Source organism: Trichosurus vulpecula, chromosome 1 (genome assembly GCF_011100635.1).
Source record: "Trichosurus vulpecula isolate mTriVul1 chromosome 1, mTriVul1.pri, whole genome shotgun sequence".
Taxonomy (NCBI): Eukaryota; Metazoa; Chordata; class Mammalia; order Diprotodontia; family Phalangeridae; genus Trichosurus; species Trichosurus vulpecula.
In genome coordinates this window covers 528,761,480-528,779,650 of record NC_050573.1, presented here as the reverse complement: position 1 = coordinate 528,779,650, position 18,171 = coordinate 528,761,480, and the positions used below count along the sequence as shown (strand labels likewise).

The 18,171-nt window shown below is 36.3% G+C and overlaps 1 protein-coding gene across 2 annotated transcripts in view; it reads left to right on the top strand.

The window, feature by feature from the left end:
• Positions 1 to 18,171, top strand: part of SDK1 (sidekick cell adhesion molecule 1) — a 1,168,267-nt gene that overhangs the window by 94,557 nt on the left and 1,055,539 nt on the right. The window contains exon 2 of one of the 2 annotated variants that reach the window (XM_036741469.1): positions 12,775 to 12,782. The exons of the other annotated variant lie outside the window; for it this stretch is intronic. Coding sequence (XP_036597364.1) covers positions 12,775 to 12,782 — 8 coding nt within the window. The remainder of the gene's footprint in view (positions 1 to 12,774; positions 12,783 to 18,171) is intronic. 2 annotated transcript variants of the gene reach the window in all.

The window sequence follows — 18,171 nt, the reverse complement described above, 5'->3', positions numbered from 1 at the left end:
AATCCTAGCTCCTTCGACCTCTATTATATTCTGAGCCCTTTGATCCCTTAATGTAGAAGCTGCTAGATCTTGTGTTATCCTGATTGTGTTTCCATAATACTTGAATTGTTTCTTTCTGTCTGCTTGCAATATTTTTTTCTTTGACCTGGGAACTCTGGGATTTGGCTACCATATTCCTAGAAGTTTTCCTTTTGGGATCCTTTTCAAGAGGCAATTGGTGGATTCTTTCAATCCCTATTTTACCCATTGGTTCTAGAATATCAGTTTTCCTTGATAGTTTCTTGAAATATGATGTCTAGGCTCTTTTTTTGATCATGGCTTTCAGGTAGTTCAATAATTTTAAAATTATTTCTTCTGGATCTGTTTTCCAGGTCAGTGGTTTTTCCAGTAAGATATTTCACATTGTCTTCTATTTTTTCATTCTCTTGGTTCTGTTTTATAAATCATTGATTTCTCATAAAGTCATTAGCTTCCATTTGCTCCATTCTAATTTTAAGGAATTTTTTTTCTTCAGTGAGGTTTTGGACCTCCTTTTCCCACTTGGCCAATTCTGCCTTTTAAGACCTTCTTCTCCTCATTGGCTTTTTGTACCTCTTTTGCCATTTGGGTTAGTCTATTTTTCAAGACATTATTTTCTTCAGTATTTTTTGGGTCTCCTTTAGCAAGCTATTGACTCATTTTTTTGTGATTTTCTTGCATCACTCTCATTTTTTTTCCAGAATTCTACTTTTATTATTTGATTTTCAAACTCCTTTTTGAGCTCATTTATGACCTATGACCAATTCATATTTTTCTATGAGGCTTTGGATGTAGGAGCTTTAACTTTGTTTTCTTCTTCTGGTTGTATGTTTTGATCTTTGTCACCAAAGTAAGATTCTATAATCTGATTTTTTATGCTGTTTGCTCAGTTTCCCAGCCAGTTACTTGACTTTTGAGCTACTTGTCAAGGTGGGACTCTTCTTCCAGAGTGGAGAATGCTTTGTCCCAAGTTTCAGGGGTTTTGCACAGCTGTTGTTAGAGATACTTCTAGGCACCTGTAAATTTTCAGTTCTTCTAAGGTGGTATGCTCAAAGGAGAGGTGTTTACTCCTCTCCTGGCCTGTGCTGTGGTCTGTGAGTGACCACAAGCACTCTTTTCTGCCTTGGAACTGTGAGGAGGACTCCCTTTCCACAGCTGCTAAAAGCTCCACCATGCCAGTACTTCTACTCACCCCTGGACTGCCACCCAGGACTGCGACCCAGATGCAGGCAGGGCAAATCAAGAGAATCCTGCCTCAGTGCCAACAAAGAGATCCCCACAATCCCCCTCCAACAAGCCACTTGATCCCCCCCACTATATGTGGGCCTGGAACTCCAGAAGCAGCTACCATGTCGGTGCCACCTCCGCCAGCCTGGGGATGGGGCCAGACCTCTCTCTTCTCTCATCCAGGTCCAACAGAGTTTCCCCACTGACCTTCTACTTTGTCTTTGGTGTTTGTGGGTTGAGAAGTCTGGAAGCCACCACAGCTGCCAGCGATTCAATCCCCTGAGGCTTGCTCTAGCCCTGTCTGTACCAGCATGGCCCACACTGGACTGTGTTCCACTCCCAGCCTGGTGTGATAGACCCTTCCTGTCAGCCTTGCAGGTTGTCTTGGGCTGGAGATTTGTTTCACTCTGTCCTTTTGTGGTTCTATAGCTTTAGAATTAGTTTAGAATCACTTTTTACAGGTATTTGGAGGGGTTTGGGGAACAGCTCAAGCAAGTCCCCACTTTTACTCTGCCATCTTGGCTCCTAGTTTTTCTTCTTTAAGCCACAAATATCACAGTAGTCCTGTACAGTAAACTGGTGTTAGTGCAAGGCCTTGAAATGTCAATGCCATGATTATGTTGTTGACAAACCTATTTGCAACACTAAAAAAATTCATATCTTACTGTTCCTAAATAATTTAAGTATCATGAATGAATTTCTTTATGCTATATATAAAAGGAATTGGTCTTTATAATTCCTTTACCATAACCCCTTGTAAAATTACATGGGTTACCCAAAATTTGTGTTACTCTCCACACTGTGGTAGTCTTTGTATATATATAAGGATCCTGGTGGTTTAGGTTAAAAAGAAGTATGGAATACTCTAAATTATATACTATGGGACAGATTTTTAGGGGATTAATCAACATTTAATCTCCATTTATTCGAACATCCCACAATCAAGACATTTTTGATTATAGCTTATTTTGCAAAAGAAGGGCAGTGTGGTGGTGGTATGCGTAAGAGCTTGCTTTGAATGCAGGATGACCTAGGTTTAGAAACATACTGAATACATGCCCATGGCCAGTCACTTAAGCCCTCAGTGTCTCTGTCAACTCTCTAAGACTGTTGAGTTTCAGAACAATTACTAATCTTCATTTAGAGATGGTTTCCTCATCATGGATTCTCTAAACTAATGAAATCACAGGTCTGAACAAAAAAGAAAGCATGAAATGGAAAAATGGTCTTTCCATAATACTCCTCAAATAATAATAACTCACATTTTTAAAATGCTTTACAGTTTGAAAAAAGTATTAAGAATAAATGAATAAATGATTTAAAAATAGCATTTTCTTTTGTACATGAAACCATGGATTATCTACAGCCCTGGTGACAGAGTTTGAAGTCTGATAGTCAACACAAGTAACTCTATAAAAGTTTGTTGCCATTATGTTGATTGCTAGACTATGAATTCTTTGGATGTAGAAACCCACGAAACAAAATAAAATTTTAAAATGACCTCCAGTCTTATGTAGTCATCTTCCATTTTTGCATAAAATGTGGTGGAGTATGGAAAAGGGAGGGTTGACTGCTAAGGAATGTGCACTTCATTTAGGCAATTTATAACATTAGCCTAACTATTGGCATGCTAAATGTGAGCTTTTTGTACAGTGACTGATGTATTTTTGGAGATCTAAACAACACTGATATCAACAGTTTCAGAATGTTGGGTCAACCCCTGTGTAAGATTTATAGGAGGACATGGACAAGAGTTGCATAAGATGAGAGAGCTTTTTTGTTTTTTGTTTTTGGAAAGATTCCAGTAGGGTGCAAAATTCTTGCACTTAGAGACCTCAAGCTAATAATGTTTTTGGACATATTTCTGTGTTCGTTTTTAAAAGGTTTTATTTAAAATTTTTGAATTGATATTAATTCATTAATATTATTCTGTTCTTTTTCTTTGCTTTGTCCTTCCTTGGTATAGGTGTTAGGACTATGTTTGTCTCATAAAAACAGTATGGTGAAGTGTTTTCTTTATCAATTTTCGAAAACAATTTGTTTGTAATAAATATTAATTATTCCTTAAAAGTTTGTAAGAATTCAACTATTTGGTCCCAGTGTCCCCCACCCTTGCTAGTTCCTTTATAGATATTTTAATTAATTTTCCTAAAATTGGGTTCATATTTCTATGTTCTTTGGGGTATTTAATATTTTTATAGGCATTCCTTTCTTTTTAAATTTTCAGTTTTGCTGGAATATAATTATGTATAAATCATTTGATAGTTATTCTTATTTCTTCCCTATGGGTTGTGGTTTCACTTTGTTCACTCTTTATTTTGGTGAATTGATTTTCTACCCTCTTTTTAATCATATTATGTAAGGGATGTATCAATTTTGTTGGTCTTTTCAAAGAACTAGCTTTTAGTGTTTATCAATTCTATAATCTTTATGATTTGCACTTAATCTGTTGTTTTCTAATTTTCAAAATTTATTCTTTTGGGCTCTTCTCAACAATGCAAGTTTTTAAGACAACTCCAAAAGATTCATGATATAGAAGGCTATCCACATCCAGAGAAAGAATTACTGAATCTATATTCAGATTGAAGCAAACTATTTTCTCTCTTTTTTATTTTATTTTACTTTTGGTTTTGTTACATCTTTCTCATGGTTCACTTCATTCTTCTTTACAATTTAATTATTGGAAAAGAAGTTTAATGTGAAGGCATATATAGAACGTATATCAGATCATATGCCATCTTGGTGGAGGGAAGGGGAGAGGAGGAGTGGGAGAAAATTTAGAACTCAAAAACTTGTGGAACTGAGTGTGTAAACTAAAAAAAATTAATAAAAAATTTACTCTTTTGTGCTTATTTGGCTATATTTGTTGATTTCCTAGTTTTAAAAATTGATATTCAGTTCATTTAACCTTTCTTTTTATATTTTCTTTATCTTTGTTCTCAAAGCTGTGATTTTTCCTCTGAAGATTACTTTTTCTACATCCCAGAAGTTTCCGTATAGGCTTCTTCATGATTTTAATTCACATGGCTATTATTCTATGATTTGTTATTTGACCTACTCATTATTCAGAAGGTCATTATTAAATGTCCATTTTAGAGACTGTATCTATCATTTCTGTCCCCTGTATTAATTGCTATTTTTATTGTTATTATAGTTTGTGAGAGGGGCAGCATTTGATAGTGGATAATAGTTTTAATCAGGAAGACCTGGGTTCATGTTTTGTCTTTGATCCTGGATAAGTAACAAACTCTCAGTATTCTAGACAATTCTCTTAAGTTGAAGATCTTAGTGGTGATACTGGGGAATGCCATGTGTTGGTGAAATCCTACATCTGTCCCCCATCCCTTATCCATTCTTCTAATTCATAAGGTTCCTACCAGTATTTGCTTTGTATTCTTATCTTGAGGATTTAGTTCTAATTACTCTACATCTGGCCTTAATTATTTTTATTGGAGGTTGGAGGTCTGAAGGGATTTACAAGGAACAACTAATTACCATCTTGCTGGTCACTAGTGTATCAAGAGTATCCTTGATGAAAATGTGAGAAGGGAATAGGTAGGTTTTTGTGAATAATTTTCCATAGCAGACACATTTTTCAGTCTCACACTTGATTAAAAGCTACAGAGAAATTAAGATAATACTGTGTTTATTATCTGTTGATTGGAAGAAAATCATTTAACTTGATAGAGCAAAACAGTATTAAAGAAAGGTTCTCCTTTCACTTGGAGTCTCTCATGAATATGTTAAGATCTTACAACATTCTGTGGTATGTGCAACCATAGAAATAACTGTTGAATAACTGATTATTAATAGCAAGTAAGGCATAAAACATAAAATCAAAACCAAAAACCAGATCAAACTAAACATGCTTACCAAAGGTGATCACCAATTTGTGGGGTTTGTCATGTGTAGAAGAGTTCAAAGGAAAAGGATTTCACTACGTGAAGGTACTTTAGATGCTCTTCGTAATGATCATCCATGAGTATGATAGGGCCTCCTGATGAGAGTCATTAGTCAATAAATAAAGATTTATAAAGTGCCTACTGTGTTCCAGGTACTATGCTAAACAGTAGGAGTGCAAAGACAAAAATGAAGTAGTGGCTGCCCTTTCCCTTGTATCTGGGAGACAATACATACAGATTTAAGTTTATACCAAATAAATACAACAGAAATTCAAGGTACTTTTGGTAGACAATAATGAACCACCAAAGGTTTTTGAGCATGGGTTAGACATAATTAGAGCTGTGAATCTGCAAATTACTGTGGCCATGGTGTGCATGATGAATTGGGGAGGGGAGGCCAATCAGTTACTGTTAGAGTAGTCTAGAGTCTAGAGTCTAGGGTAGTTAGAGTAGTGAGAAATAATGAATATTTGAAAGAGGACTGAATGATTTGGTGGCAGTCAAAAGGAGGTGATAGATAGTAAAGATTTTCAAGGTAGAACTCAACTGGTAAGTCTTGACAACTGACTGGATATGGGGCTAAGAAAAAGGGAAGAATCAATATCGACTGAGGTTTTGAATCTGGGTGACTGGGAAAATGGCGTTGCTTTCTGAAATAAAGAAAGTTTAATGGCTGATCAAATTTGGAGGGAAGTTTTGAACATGTTTAGTTTAAGGTACATATGAAGGGATAGGAGTGGTTTGGGGCTGAGATATAGGATTAGGAATGATTTGCATAGATGAAATACTTGAAAGCATGGTAGTGCATAACGTTACCCAAGGACAGAGTGGAGAGAGAGAGAAAAACAAGAGAGCCGAAGACAAAATCACAAGGAGCATTCATTGGTATTGATTGAGGAAAGGGAACCATCAATAGAGACCAAGATGTAGAAGACAGAAGGGAAAACTTCCTCCCCCTCTCCAAATGAAAAGCCCCAAAGATGAAAAAGTTCATAGCTCAGAAATAAAGAGGAACTTCCTTTCATTGAATCTGTGCTTCCATATTATTATTATTTTAGTCACTTTGACTTAAAGCTATGAAAAATAAATAGTATGAACATAGAACAAAGGTAAATTTAAGCTTTAATATTGTAAGACTTCAAAAGGTATAGCATGCCATTTTGATTGTTAAAATGTCATAAAAGTAAATCAGCTTCCTGAGTATATAGGTTTGCTGAATTGCTTCCTTTCTAACATGGGAATTACCAGGGAAGAGCTGTTTTTCAGACAGCTAGGCAGATGGTTCTTTCTCTTCATTATGGGGTATGCCAACAAAAAGAGACAGCTACACAAATGTTAACCCCTGAGGAATAGAGAGAACAATCACTGTCAATTGCTTTCTTTCAGACTTCAACCTAATGTCAAAATAATATTTTTGGGACTAATTATTGGAAAAATGTTTCTTATAAAATGAGTGAGTACAAATCTTACAAATAAAGCTCTGAGTAAAATGGTTAAAGATAAAGTACCTAAAAAACTGATAGTAACTTGGCAGATAATGAAGTGTGAGAAATTCGTAGTTTGCGTTAGGTCAAGTGTATAGCAATTTCAACATTATGAAGATGCTTATGTGCACTTAATGGAAATAGTTTGTAATTTGTAGCAAAATTGACTTATGCAATTGGAGAAAATGATTTTGTGCTTGCTTAAGAAATCTGGCAGTTTTCTGATGCCTCAGTTTTTTGGCTGTTAAATGGTTTATGGAGATCAAAGGCTTTAAATCTCTTCATTCCTACATGTGTTTCTTTTTCAATGTGATGCTCAAAGAGTTGTATTAAAAATTATGGAAGTCATCCTGATGAAGCTTATATTGTAGGACATTTAGTAAAAGGAAGCCTGTTACTTTGGGGTTTTGGAGAAAGTTTTATTATATTCAATATTAGGTTATTCTGAGCGTGTTTATGGTTTTTAGATTGCCTGGGTAAGAAGTATAAAAGAGAGCTGTGGTAACAGTTTAAGATATTGGAGATGTTAATGTTATAATTAGCAGAAGAAATAATTTGTGATTATTTACTTTATGTCAATCGTGAGTTTCCCAGATTCTAAGTGCTAACGTTTACAAAACATAGTCTGACAACTTAAAGAAAAGCTGCTGCTCTAGGTAGCTTAAGATTCTTTAAAGGAAAGAACAAAGATGTTCTCTCACAAGATCGTCTTCTTTTTTTTCTCCTTAATAGCCATTTGTTGTTCATTTAAAAATCTCTAGCCGTTGGTCCCTAATTTTTTGTTTGCAAAACAATAATTCCTTTGGCATTTTTTATTTTGTAGAAACATATTTTGTTATGAGTGAGATTATAATCTTTAACATTTGAGGGGTAATTAATTTGGAAAGCAGTATAGTATAAGAACAGATCCTACTCTCGAGTCTAACCCTTGCTAGGTGTGTGACATTGAACAAATAAGGCATTTAACAACTAAGTCTTAAGTCTGTCATCTTTAAAGTGTGCATAATCCTATTTCATAGAGGCAGTATCTCATAGTGAGCAGATTGGGGCTTGGAGTTAGAAGGACCTGGATTCCTGTCTCTTTTTTGACAGTTGCTAGCTGTGTACCTTGAATAAGTCACTAGAACTCTGTGTGTCTCAGAACAAACTCCTCTGAGCCTGTCTGCCAAGTCATAGACAGGTTGTGAATCTGAATTTGTGGAGGAAGTTCACGTACCTAATGACGGTTGGATACTGCTCACATAATAGTATTTTATCTTGCATGATAGTTTTAAGGAAGTTGCTCCCTACACCTTAAAACATGAGCTCTTAATATTACCTAAGTATAAAGTTTGATAGTTACCTTGTCTTTGAAAATATCCTGAAATGCCATGTATCAGAATGTGATACAAGTGCACTGTGTCATAAGGAGGTTACTGTATTCTGTTATACCATTGGACAGGTTATAAGATTAAATTCTGCTCCTTAGAGAATCATGTTATTGCGAAGTTTTAGTACGTTTATCTGTGTCAGCAGAAGAAAGACAGTGTGATGTAGTGAAAGATCCCTGACCTTGGAGTCAGGAGAGAAATGGTTTCACATATTGGCTGTGGACCTTCTCAGTGGGGTGACCTTAAGGTCACTGAAACCTTTCTGAGCCTCAGTTTCCTTATCAATAAAATTGAGATAATAAATTGCTTTTTTGCTAGTTTTCACTAGCTGTCCCCCTTGCCTGAAATGTTCTTCTTCCTCACCTCTGCCTCTTGGCTTCATTCAGGTCTCAGCTAAAGTCTCACATTCTGCAGTCTCCCTTAATTCTAGTGCCGTCTTTCTGAGATTATCTCCAGTTTATCCTGTATGTAATTTTTTTGTTCATTGCTGTTTGTCTGTTGTCTCCCCTGTTAGACTGAGAGCTCCTTGGGGGTAGGAACTGCTTTATTTTGGTCTTTCTTTGTGTCCCTGGTGCTTAGCACTGTACCTTGCACACAGTACTTGCTTTATAAATATTTCTTGACTTGATTTGAATTATTATCGTCCAGAGCTCTAAGCTCTGTGTATCTTTGTAAAAGGGCCAGAAACCAAGATTTCCGATCCATGCACTACTCATGGCCTGTATCTGTTCCTTTGGCCCCCTTCTATAGTCAGCTTCCTTCTTTTCTCCCCATAACCATAATGATAACGTGGTAGCTGCAAGTGTGGGGCCAGGGCAAGAGGCAAGGAATTAGCCGGTGGTTAGGATCAAAAGAGATAATAAATTGTAAGGCACGTAGCATAGTGCCTGACACATAGGAACCACTATATAAATGTTAGTTGTTATTATTTCCTATCATTTAGGATTCAATACTGAGTACTCAGTAAGTAGGGCTAGAAGCCAGGTAGGAAATACTCTCTGACCTGGATAATCAGGATTTTTACCTCTTCAGATTGGTCCTGGTACTGTGTGATCCTAATATGTAACTTTCTGCCAACACACACACACACACACACACACATACACCCCAGTATAATAACTGTAGGATTAAGAAAAATTATTCCTTACCTTAGTTTTAATACTATTGTATATATAAATTTAAAAAAACCTGTCATTCACTAGGCTGTTTTGAGTTCTGATAGCCATAGAACTTGATATTTTATTTTTATTTGCATTTAAAACTTAGTTGATTATGTAGTATTTCAATTTTTAAAATAAATTATCTTAAAAAGTTGCATAAGACAAATGTTTGAACTATAATCTTGATTTAATGAATTACATATATGTATCCATATCACTATAAACTTATTCTAGTTTTAGAAAATGGCATTATATCCCATTTCTTTCCAAAATTGATACTTTTGTGCTTTTTGACAAGACAATCTTACTTTTGGCAAGTGATTAGGAGTATTTGCAGTAAGAGAGGAGTTAAAATTACAAATCTAGCATTATGCAATATAAGCAAAGAATGTGTAAGTTAAATAAAAATCTAAAAATTAGTAAAATTGAAGTACAGTAGTCCTACTTGCTTAGTGTTCATCTGTGATCCTTTACATCAGTTTCACTCAACCCCAGGCACCTTTACTTAATAAATCTTTATTGAATGCCTACAACGTAGATGGCACTTAGGTGTCGGCATTTGATACAAATTACCTCATTATAAACTCATTTCTTCCAACTTAGGGAGATGGTGCCCTAACATTATTTGGGGGAAATTATTTTTTCTCTTCCCACCTTAAATTGTGAAAGAATACCCATGTACATAGCCCATCGCCTTTAAGAAAGGAAGGGTATGTAAAAATGAATTATCCTTTGTCTTTTTTTGACAATAAGGAAATTAGTTCTTAAAATATATAAAATGTGTTTACTTTAAGTAAACCTACTATTTGAAAGTATCAATTTATAAAGCAAATTATTCACAATAAACATCTTTTAATTAATATTATAAAAAGTTTCTGCATATTACAAAAATTGTTTACATTGGAAGTTTGAATCCTTTACTTACTATCACTCAGTTTGCTATGTTACAAAAGCTTTTTAGATGCCTATTTTATTATTATGCATGACTGAAGTACCCATGCATAATAATAATTGAGGCTCATTGCCTCAATCCTCCTCTTTGCTTAGACTTTAGAGACCTGTCCTTAAAGTACATAATATTATTATTTTTGCATGACTTTTAGTTCTGGAAAGCATCTTGTAAACCAATTCTTTAAAACTCCATGGACAATTAATTATGTGACCAAGAAAAATAATTTACCCTAGGCTAATTGCACAAATTAGTGTAGCCCTAAAAGGTTAATGACTGTCAAGCATCTTTGATGCATAGAGTCCATTAAAAGCTAGTACTATTTGAATAATTTTAACAACTAGATTAGTTCTTATTGGACAAATTGGTCTGACCTGAAGGATAAACAATAAAAAGTGCCCTTTTTATGTTTCAGATAAATATTTTTAGCTGGAAGGTAAATTAAATAAGTCATTATTATAAGCCAAAATATATCCTCATATTTATTTCCTACTATTAATGTGACCTTTGGATCTTTTATTATGTTTACTTTGCTTTACTGGCTACAAATAATAATTAGGAGGTTATAAAGAAAATTGAATTTATTTGATATGGACTTTAAAAAGTAAGTCAAACTAAGTCCACCATTTTGGGGGTAAGAGGAATGTTGGGTGGACTGAATTGCTTGCTAATTGTGCCTTCCTAGACTTCTTTTGGAGATTGTAAAGTGACATAAGATTATTTGAATATAGAACAGATATGTTCATATTTCCACTTCCTCCTCTGCCTTACCCATGCCTCCTTGATTTAGCTACTAGACTACTTTTAGAGGCAGCTATATGGTGCAGTAGATAAAATGCTGGGCCTGGAGTCAAATACAGTCTTAGACACTTACTAGTCCTGTGACTCTGGGCAAGTCACTTAACTGCACTCTGCCTCAGTTTCCTCATCTTTAAAATGGGTATATGCCTCGCAAGTTTGTTGTGAGGATCAAACAAATTAATAGTATTGGTAAAGTACTTAGCACAGTGACAGGCACACAGGGACTTAATACATGCTTGTCTCCTACCCACTTTTCTGTACGTTTAGAGGTAGTCATTTCACACTTTGCTTGAAAGTCATCAGTGACTCCCTATTTTCTACTGAGTAAAAATCAAACTATAATCCGGCATTACCTTGTCCCTTAAGCACTACTTTTTAAAAATAGATTTGTATCAACATTTTTTGTTTCTCGTTTCATTTCATTCATAATCCTCCCTCTCATATACGAGGGAGCCTTTGTTATAACAAAGAACTTTTTAAAAAGAGGAAGAAGAAAAAAATTCAACACAACCAATCAGTACATAAAAAAGTTCTAAGACATGGAATTTTCCATACCCATGGACCCTAGTCACTTCACAGAAATGGGGAGAAGTTATCTTCTGTAATCTTTTATCTTCTTTTCTCTAATCTTTTCTTTGGGTCCTCATTAATTTGTAGCATTCAGTTTCAGTAGTTTTGTGGTGGTTGTTCTTTGCATTTATGTAAGTGTAGTAATATTTTTCATTTTCCTACTTCTGATTGCTTCACTTTGTAGCAATACATGTAAGTCTTTCCATGCTTCTCTGTATTCATCATGTTTGCCATTTCTAACAGCACATTATTATTCATATATCACAGTTTGTTTCTCTGTTCCCCAATCAATGGTCATCTGTTTTATTTCCAATTTTTTGCCACCATGAAAAGTGCTGCTCTACACACTTTGGTCTATTTGGAGCCTGTCTCAGTCAGTCAACAAGCATTTATTAAATGCTTACTATATATACCAGGTGTTTTGCTAAAGTGCTGGGGATATAAAGACAAAAAAACTGTGCTTGCTCTCAAAGAAAGTACATTCGAATGAAGATGACAGCTTGTAAATAACTAGGTACCATAGTAGATATATGCAGAATAGATGAAGGTAAAATCTGAAAGGGGAAGGAATTAATTAGCACACTGGGGAAAGGGCCACCTGGAGAAGGTGGGATTTGGGATGAGTCTTGAAGGAAGCCAGAGAGATGAGAGGCAGAGTACTCTAGGCATAGGGGACAGTCAGCATAAAGACGTGGAGTCAAGAGATGGGGTCATGTATTTGAGGAACTTCAAGTAAACCAATGAAACTATATTTTAGAATGCATGAAGGGGAGCATGGTGTAAGAAAGCTGGAGATTTTGAAAGGAACTGGATCACCAAAAAGCTTTAAAATGCCAAACAAAGAAGTTTATATTTGATCCTGGAAGTACCAGGGAGCCAGTGGAGTTCACTGAGCAGGCAAGACATAGTCAGACCTACACTTTAGGAAAAACAGCATGAGGGCTTTGTGGAGGATGGATTTGAATGCAGAGAGGCTTGAGGCAGGAGCAGTCCAGGAGTATAGTGATAAGGGCTTGTATCAGGGTTGTGTCTTTATGAGTGGAGAGGAGACATAAAAGATTCTGAGAAGGTAGAAATGACAAGATTTTGCAATTGGATGTTTGGTGTCAACTAGAGTGAAGAGTCAAGGATGACACTGAAATTTTGAACCGGGATGACTGAGAGGATAGTGGTATCCTGGACAGGGAAGTTCAGAAGGAGGATTTGGGGCAGGAAGGGAAAGATGAGTTCTGTTTGGATAGGTTCAGTTTAAGATGCCAGTGGGACCTCTAGTTTGAGATGTATAAAAAGCAGTTGGTGATGTGGGATTATATCTCAGGAAAGAGTCTAGGTTTGGATATATAGATCTGGAATCATCTGCATAGATATGATAACTGAACTGATGAACTAATGGGATCACTAAGTGACATGAATTCAGAAAAAAGGGCTTAGAACAGAGACTTGGGGAGACACCCATGCTTAGTGGGCATGCCATCCATGAAGAATCAGTAAAGGAGATTGTTAAGGAACAGTTGGTTAGGAGAATGAAGGGAGAGCAATGTCCCGAAAACCTAGATAGCAAACAGTGATCGACAATATCAAATGCTATAGAGAAGTCCAAGAGGATTTGCATTGTAAAGAGGCCATTAGATTTGTTCATTAAGAGATTATTGGTAATTTCAGAGAGGACAGTTTCAGTTGAATTATGATGTTGGAAGCCAAATTGCAAAGGATTTTGACAACAGTGAGAGGAAAGTGGAGACATTGATTGTAGATGCTTTTGTAAGGATTTAACTATGAAGGGGAAGAAAGATAAAGGACAGTAGCTGGTGATAATGGCCAGATCCTGTGAGAGTTTTTTAAGGATGTGGGAAACATGGGTGTATTTGTAGGAAGCAAGAAAGGGGGCAATAGATAAAAAGAGAGTGAAGTTAAGAGTTGTGGTGGGGCAGGTTTTTGGAGAAGTGCAAAGGGGATGGGACCAAAGGCACTTGTAGAAGTGCCTTTGGCAAGGAGATGGGCAACCTCATCATTTGAGATGGGAGTGAAGGAAGCAGAGGAAGATGTCTGAGTGATGTGAGATAAGGAAGAGTTAAAGAGGGGAGAATTCAGTAAATGGTCTCAGTCATGGTCCTCAGCTAAGAGGTTAAGGGTCTGTGATGCCGTTAGAAGTTTGAGGAGAGACAGGGAGGTTAGGATTTCTTTTTGTCAGTGACCTTTTTGGTATGTACACTTAACTGTGAATGTCTTCATCAAGGTTTATGGACACTTTATTATTTGCATTATTCTAAATTGCTTTTCAGAATAGTTGTACTATTTCACAGCTCCATCATCAAGGCATTATCTCTTATTAGTTTCCTTTATGCACTCTATATTTTAGCCAAACTGAATGACTTCCTTTTTCCAAGCATACCTTCTGCTTTCTCCTCTCCTTGCCTTTGCTCATACTGCCCTCTATCCCTCCAATGCTGCCTCTATCTCAAATTTGTACCCACCCTTTAAAGTCCAATTCACATTACTACTTCTTCATCTCTTTTAGAATTTCTCTCCTATTTCTTAGTAATGATTCTTCCTCTCCTGACATCAAACATCAGTTTGTACCTTCTAAACTGTGCATCATTTTGTATTAGAGTTCACTACATTTGTGACTTATCACCCTACTAGATTGTAATATCCATGAGAGTGGGGATTTCATAGAACCTCAACTTCCTATTGACTTTAAAGCTTCCCACAATGCACTGTATTTACAGTCTTAAGGACTTAGGTTCAAATCCTACTGGAGTCACTTAATACGTGGGTGGTAATGAGATTGGGGGGAAGTCCCTTTGGACCTTAGTTTTCTGTAAAATGAGCTCTTGGTTTAGATGAATTCCAAAGTCATTTTAAACTCCAGTACTTAGTAATTTGAAAACTTTAACGTTTCAACTATTTACTGATAACTTTACAAGTCTGTAAAACTGAAGCTCATGCATTTTAAGGGCAATATTTTGCAATAATTAAACCATTTGATCTGGATGATAAATTCATTATAGCCAGAGACCCTATCTTTTATGAATTAGAAAAAATAGGTAGCAATTAAGAGACTATTGCAGCAGGTTAGAAGTGATTTGAGCTTGAACTTAGGTGATGGTCGTATGAATAGAGAGAAGAGGACAGATTTAAGACATGCTGTGGAGACAGAAACGACAGGTTTTAGGAACTGATTGAGCATATGGGATGAGGGGAGAGTTATTTGGACAAATTAATTGCCTTCACCGAGGCTCATTTTCCTTTATCTTTAAAATAGGGCCATCTGACATTTTGATTACAAGAGTCTCTTTAAGCCTTACAATTCAGTAAATTTTTTTGGAATCTGTAATTTAGAGACACTGTTACTAAGTGTCTACAATTTGGAATTGTAAGAGACCATGGCAATCAAAACTCTCAAGGATGAATTTTTCATTCTTAGAATCATAGAATTTTGGAGCTGGAATGGACCTTAGAGATAATTTAACCCTGTCCCCTTATTTTACAAATGAGGGAACCAAGGTTCAGAGAATTTAAGTGACCTAAAATATAACTCTTAAATATCTGAACTTAAACAACAGCCACCAAACTTGGCCTATTTGAGATTTTTTTAAAAAAAATTTCTTGCCTTAATTTTAACTTTCTTACCTTACTGTTAATTTTAGATTTGGGTGCCCAACTTTTATGCCAGTCCAGTGTCTTGGGTCCTCTGGATATTTCTTATTGGCCAGCACTTTTTTTGTCTCAGCTGCAGGAAGTCTATTCAGTCTATTTAGGCTCTTTGAGCGAAGTGAGGGGAAGGTTTCACTGCGCCCTTTCAGCATCCCTGAACTCAGTCATTGCTTCCTTTATCTATTCACAGCAGGAGAAAAGATAAGTTCAAGAGCAATATGATGTCTCTAGAAGTATAAAAATCTTTGCAAACTTTTCTTCTAGTCAGAAGAAGCTACTTTTCCTGTCATTCAAAGAGAGAAATAAAATCCTCTCCTTTTTCTTTCTCATTTCAGGATCTGGCTTCAATTATTTTATATACCACAGTAAGTCTTGTTAATAGCATTAAACTGCTTTTATTGTTCTTTCTTCTCCCTTCCTTCCTTTTGCCCCCTCTCCTCCAATGCCTTAAGATGGTAGCATTGTTTCTATGTTGATCTTTCCCTTCTAGTTCAGTGGTTCTTGAACTTTTTGGTCTCAAGATGCCTTTATACTCTTGAAGACTCTACAGAGTTTTTGTTAATGTGGGCTATATGTGTTGTTATGTACTATATTAGAAATTAAAATTGATAATTTAAAATAATTGTTAATTTTTAAAAAATTATAATAAACCCATTACATGTTAACATGAATAACACTTTTTGAAATTAACTATTACTTTCAAAACAAAAAATATTTTGGAAATTTTTTAATGTCTGGAGTCAGCTGAATTCTCCTATCTGCTTCTGCATTCAATCTGCTGTGATATGTTGTTTTGGTTGAAGTATATGAAGAAAATCTGGCCTCACTCAGATATGTACTTGGAAAGTATTTTAATAGGCAAGTAACATCTTAGTAAAAGTATGCAGATCCCCCTCAGGGACCCATTAAGGGATATTCTGGTCACACTTTGATCTAGTTGAGGGGTGAGGAACCTGTGGCCTCCAGGCCACATGTGACCTTCAAGGACCTTGGGTGCAGCCTCTAGACTGAGTGTAACAACACTGTTACTTGGCTACTGTGGCTGTGTAAGACCCATAACACCACCACACAGGAGGGCTGCTAGCACAGGTTCTTTGATCTGCTCTTCTAAGGAAAGCCACTTAAAGGGATATACAGTCTCACTTTAATTAAGCATACATATATCATTCACTTAGTTTAAGGGAAAAAGAAGAACTTCAGAGCAAAACACAAACAGAACACAAACAAAAATTATGAGGGAAGCAGAAAACTTGGGAGAAAATCTTTACAATTAGTGTCTCTGATAAAGGCCTCATTTCTAAAATATATAGGGAACTGAGCCAAATATATAGGAATACAAGTCATTCCCCAATTGAGAAATGGTCAAAGGATATGAACAGACAGTTTTCAGAGGAAGAAATTAAAGATATCTATAGCCATATGAAAAAATGCTCTAAATCACTACTGATTAGAGAAATGCAAATCAAAAGAACTCTTAGATAACACATCTCTCTTGTCAGATTGGCTAAAATAACAAAACAGGAAAATGATAAATGCTGGAGAGGATGTGGGAAAATTGGAACATTGTTACATTGCTGGTGGAGTTGTGAGCTGATCCAGCCATTCTGGAGAGCAATTTGGAACTATGCCCAAAGGGCTATAAAAATGTTCATACCCTTTGGCCCAGCAATACCACTTCTAGGGTTGTATCCCAAAGAAATCACACAAGCGGGAAAAGGACCCATATGTACAAAAATATTTATAGCGGCTCTTTTTGTGGTAGCTAAGAATTGGAAATCAAAGGGATGCCTATCAGTTGGGGAATGGCTGAACAAGCTGTGGTATATGAAGGTAATGGAATACTATTGTGCCATAAGAAATGGGGATGATACGGACTTCATAACAACCTGGAAAAACCTACACGACATAATGCTGAGTGAGCGGAGCAGAGCCATGAGAACATTATACACAACCACAGATATATGGATTCTGTGAGGACCAACCCTGACAGACTTCTCTCCTTTCAGCCACACAAGGTACAAAGACAACTCCAAAGGACTCACAATAGAGAATGCTATCTACATCCAGAGAAAGAACTATGAAGTATGAATGCAGATTGAGGCACACTTCATGCTAGCCTTTCTCCACCCCCCTTTTTTTTCCTTTTCTCTTTTGATTTTGTTTTTGGGTTTGTTTTTGTTTTGGTCCTGTTTCTTCTTTCGCATGATTCATTTCATTGATCACAGTTCTTCTCCGTAACTTGACTAGTGTGTAAATTAATTCAATGCAAAGTTATACATGGAAGCTATATGGGATTCCATGATGTCTTGGGGAGGGAGGGGGGAGGGAGGGAAGAAAATCTGGAACTCAAAATTATGTAGAACCGAATGTAAAAAAACACAAACAGAAATTACAAGCAAAAATTATATAAACAGAGCAAATAACATAAATCAGCAGACAGGCTTCTAACTGTCTGACCATAGCAATACATACATAATTACCAGAGAGAGAAGCACCAGCATCTGGGTTTTCAATGCCAGGGTGTGGGGGGCTTGGTGGGGGTGGCTCCTTAATGGCTACCCAGAGTCTCCACATGATACTCTTCCAATGAGTGAGCCTCCAAAGCAAAACCTCTCCTCCCACAATTCTGAGAGTTCTAGCTTAAGGGCTACCCTCAGAGTAAATATACCCTTTTTCAGGGCCCAAGAGCTTCATACCTCTCATGACCTAATTAGCAAAAGAGTGTAGGCCTTCCTACAAACAAAGGTAAGACTCAATCAAAGGCACTTGTTTGCCGTAATGCTGAGAAGCACTGCAAAAGAAAAAACAGTAAAAAGTCCCATTTTGCTTGCCCTCACACTGATTCCAAGTTTTACAGAACAAAACCTTTTATTAAGGGGATTTATTCTGTGAAGTTTGGATTCAGGCAAAAGTTTGTACCTGAGGATCTAGAGGGCCACATGTGGCCTCGAGGCTGCAGGTTCCACACTCCTGATCTAGTTTATAAGGCCTTTGTGTTAATATTGATACTTGCATTGAGGTATAATAGACTGA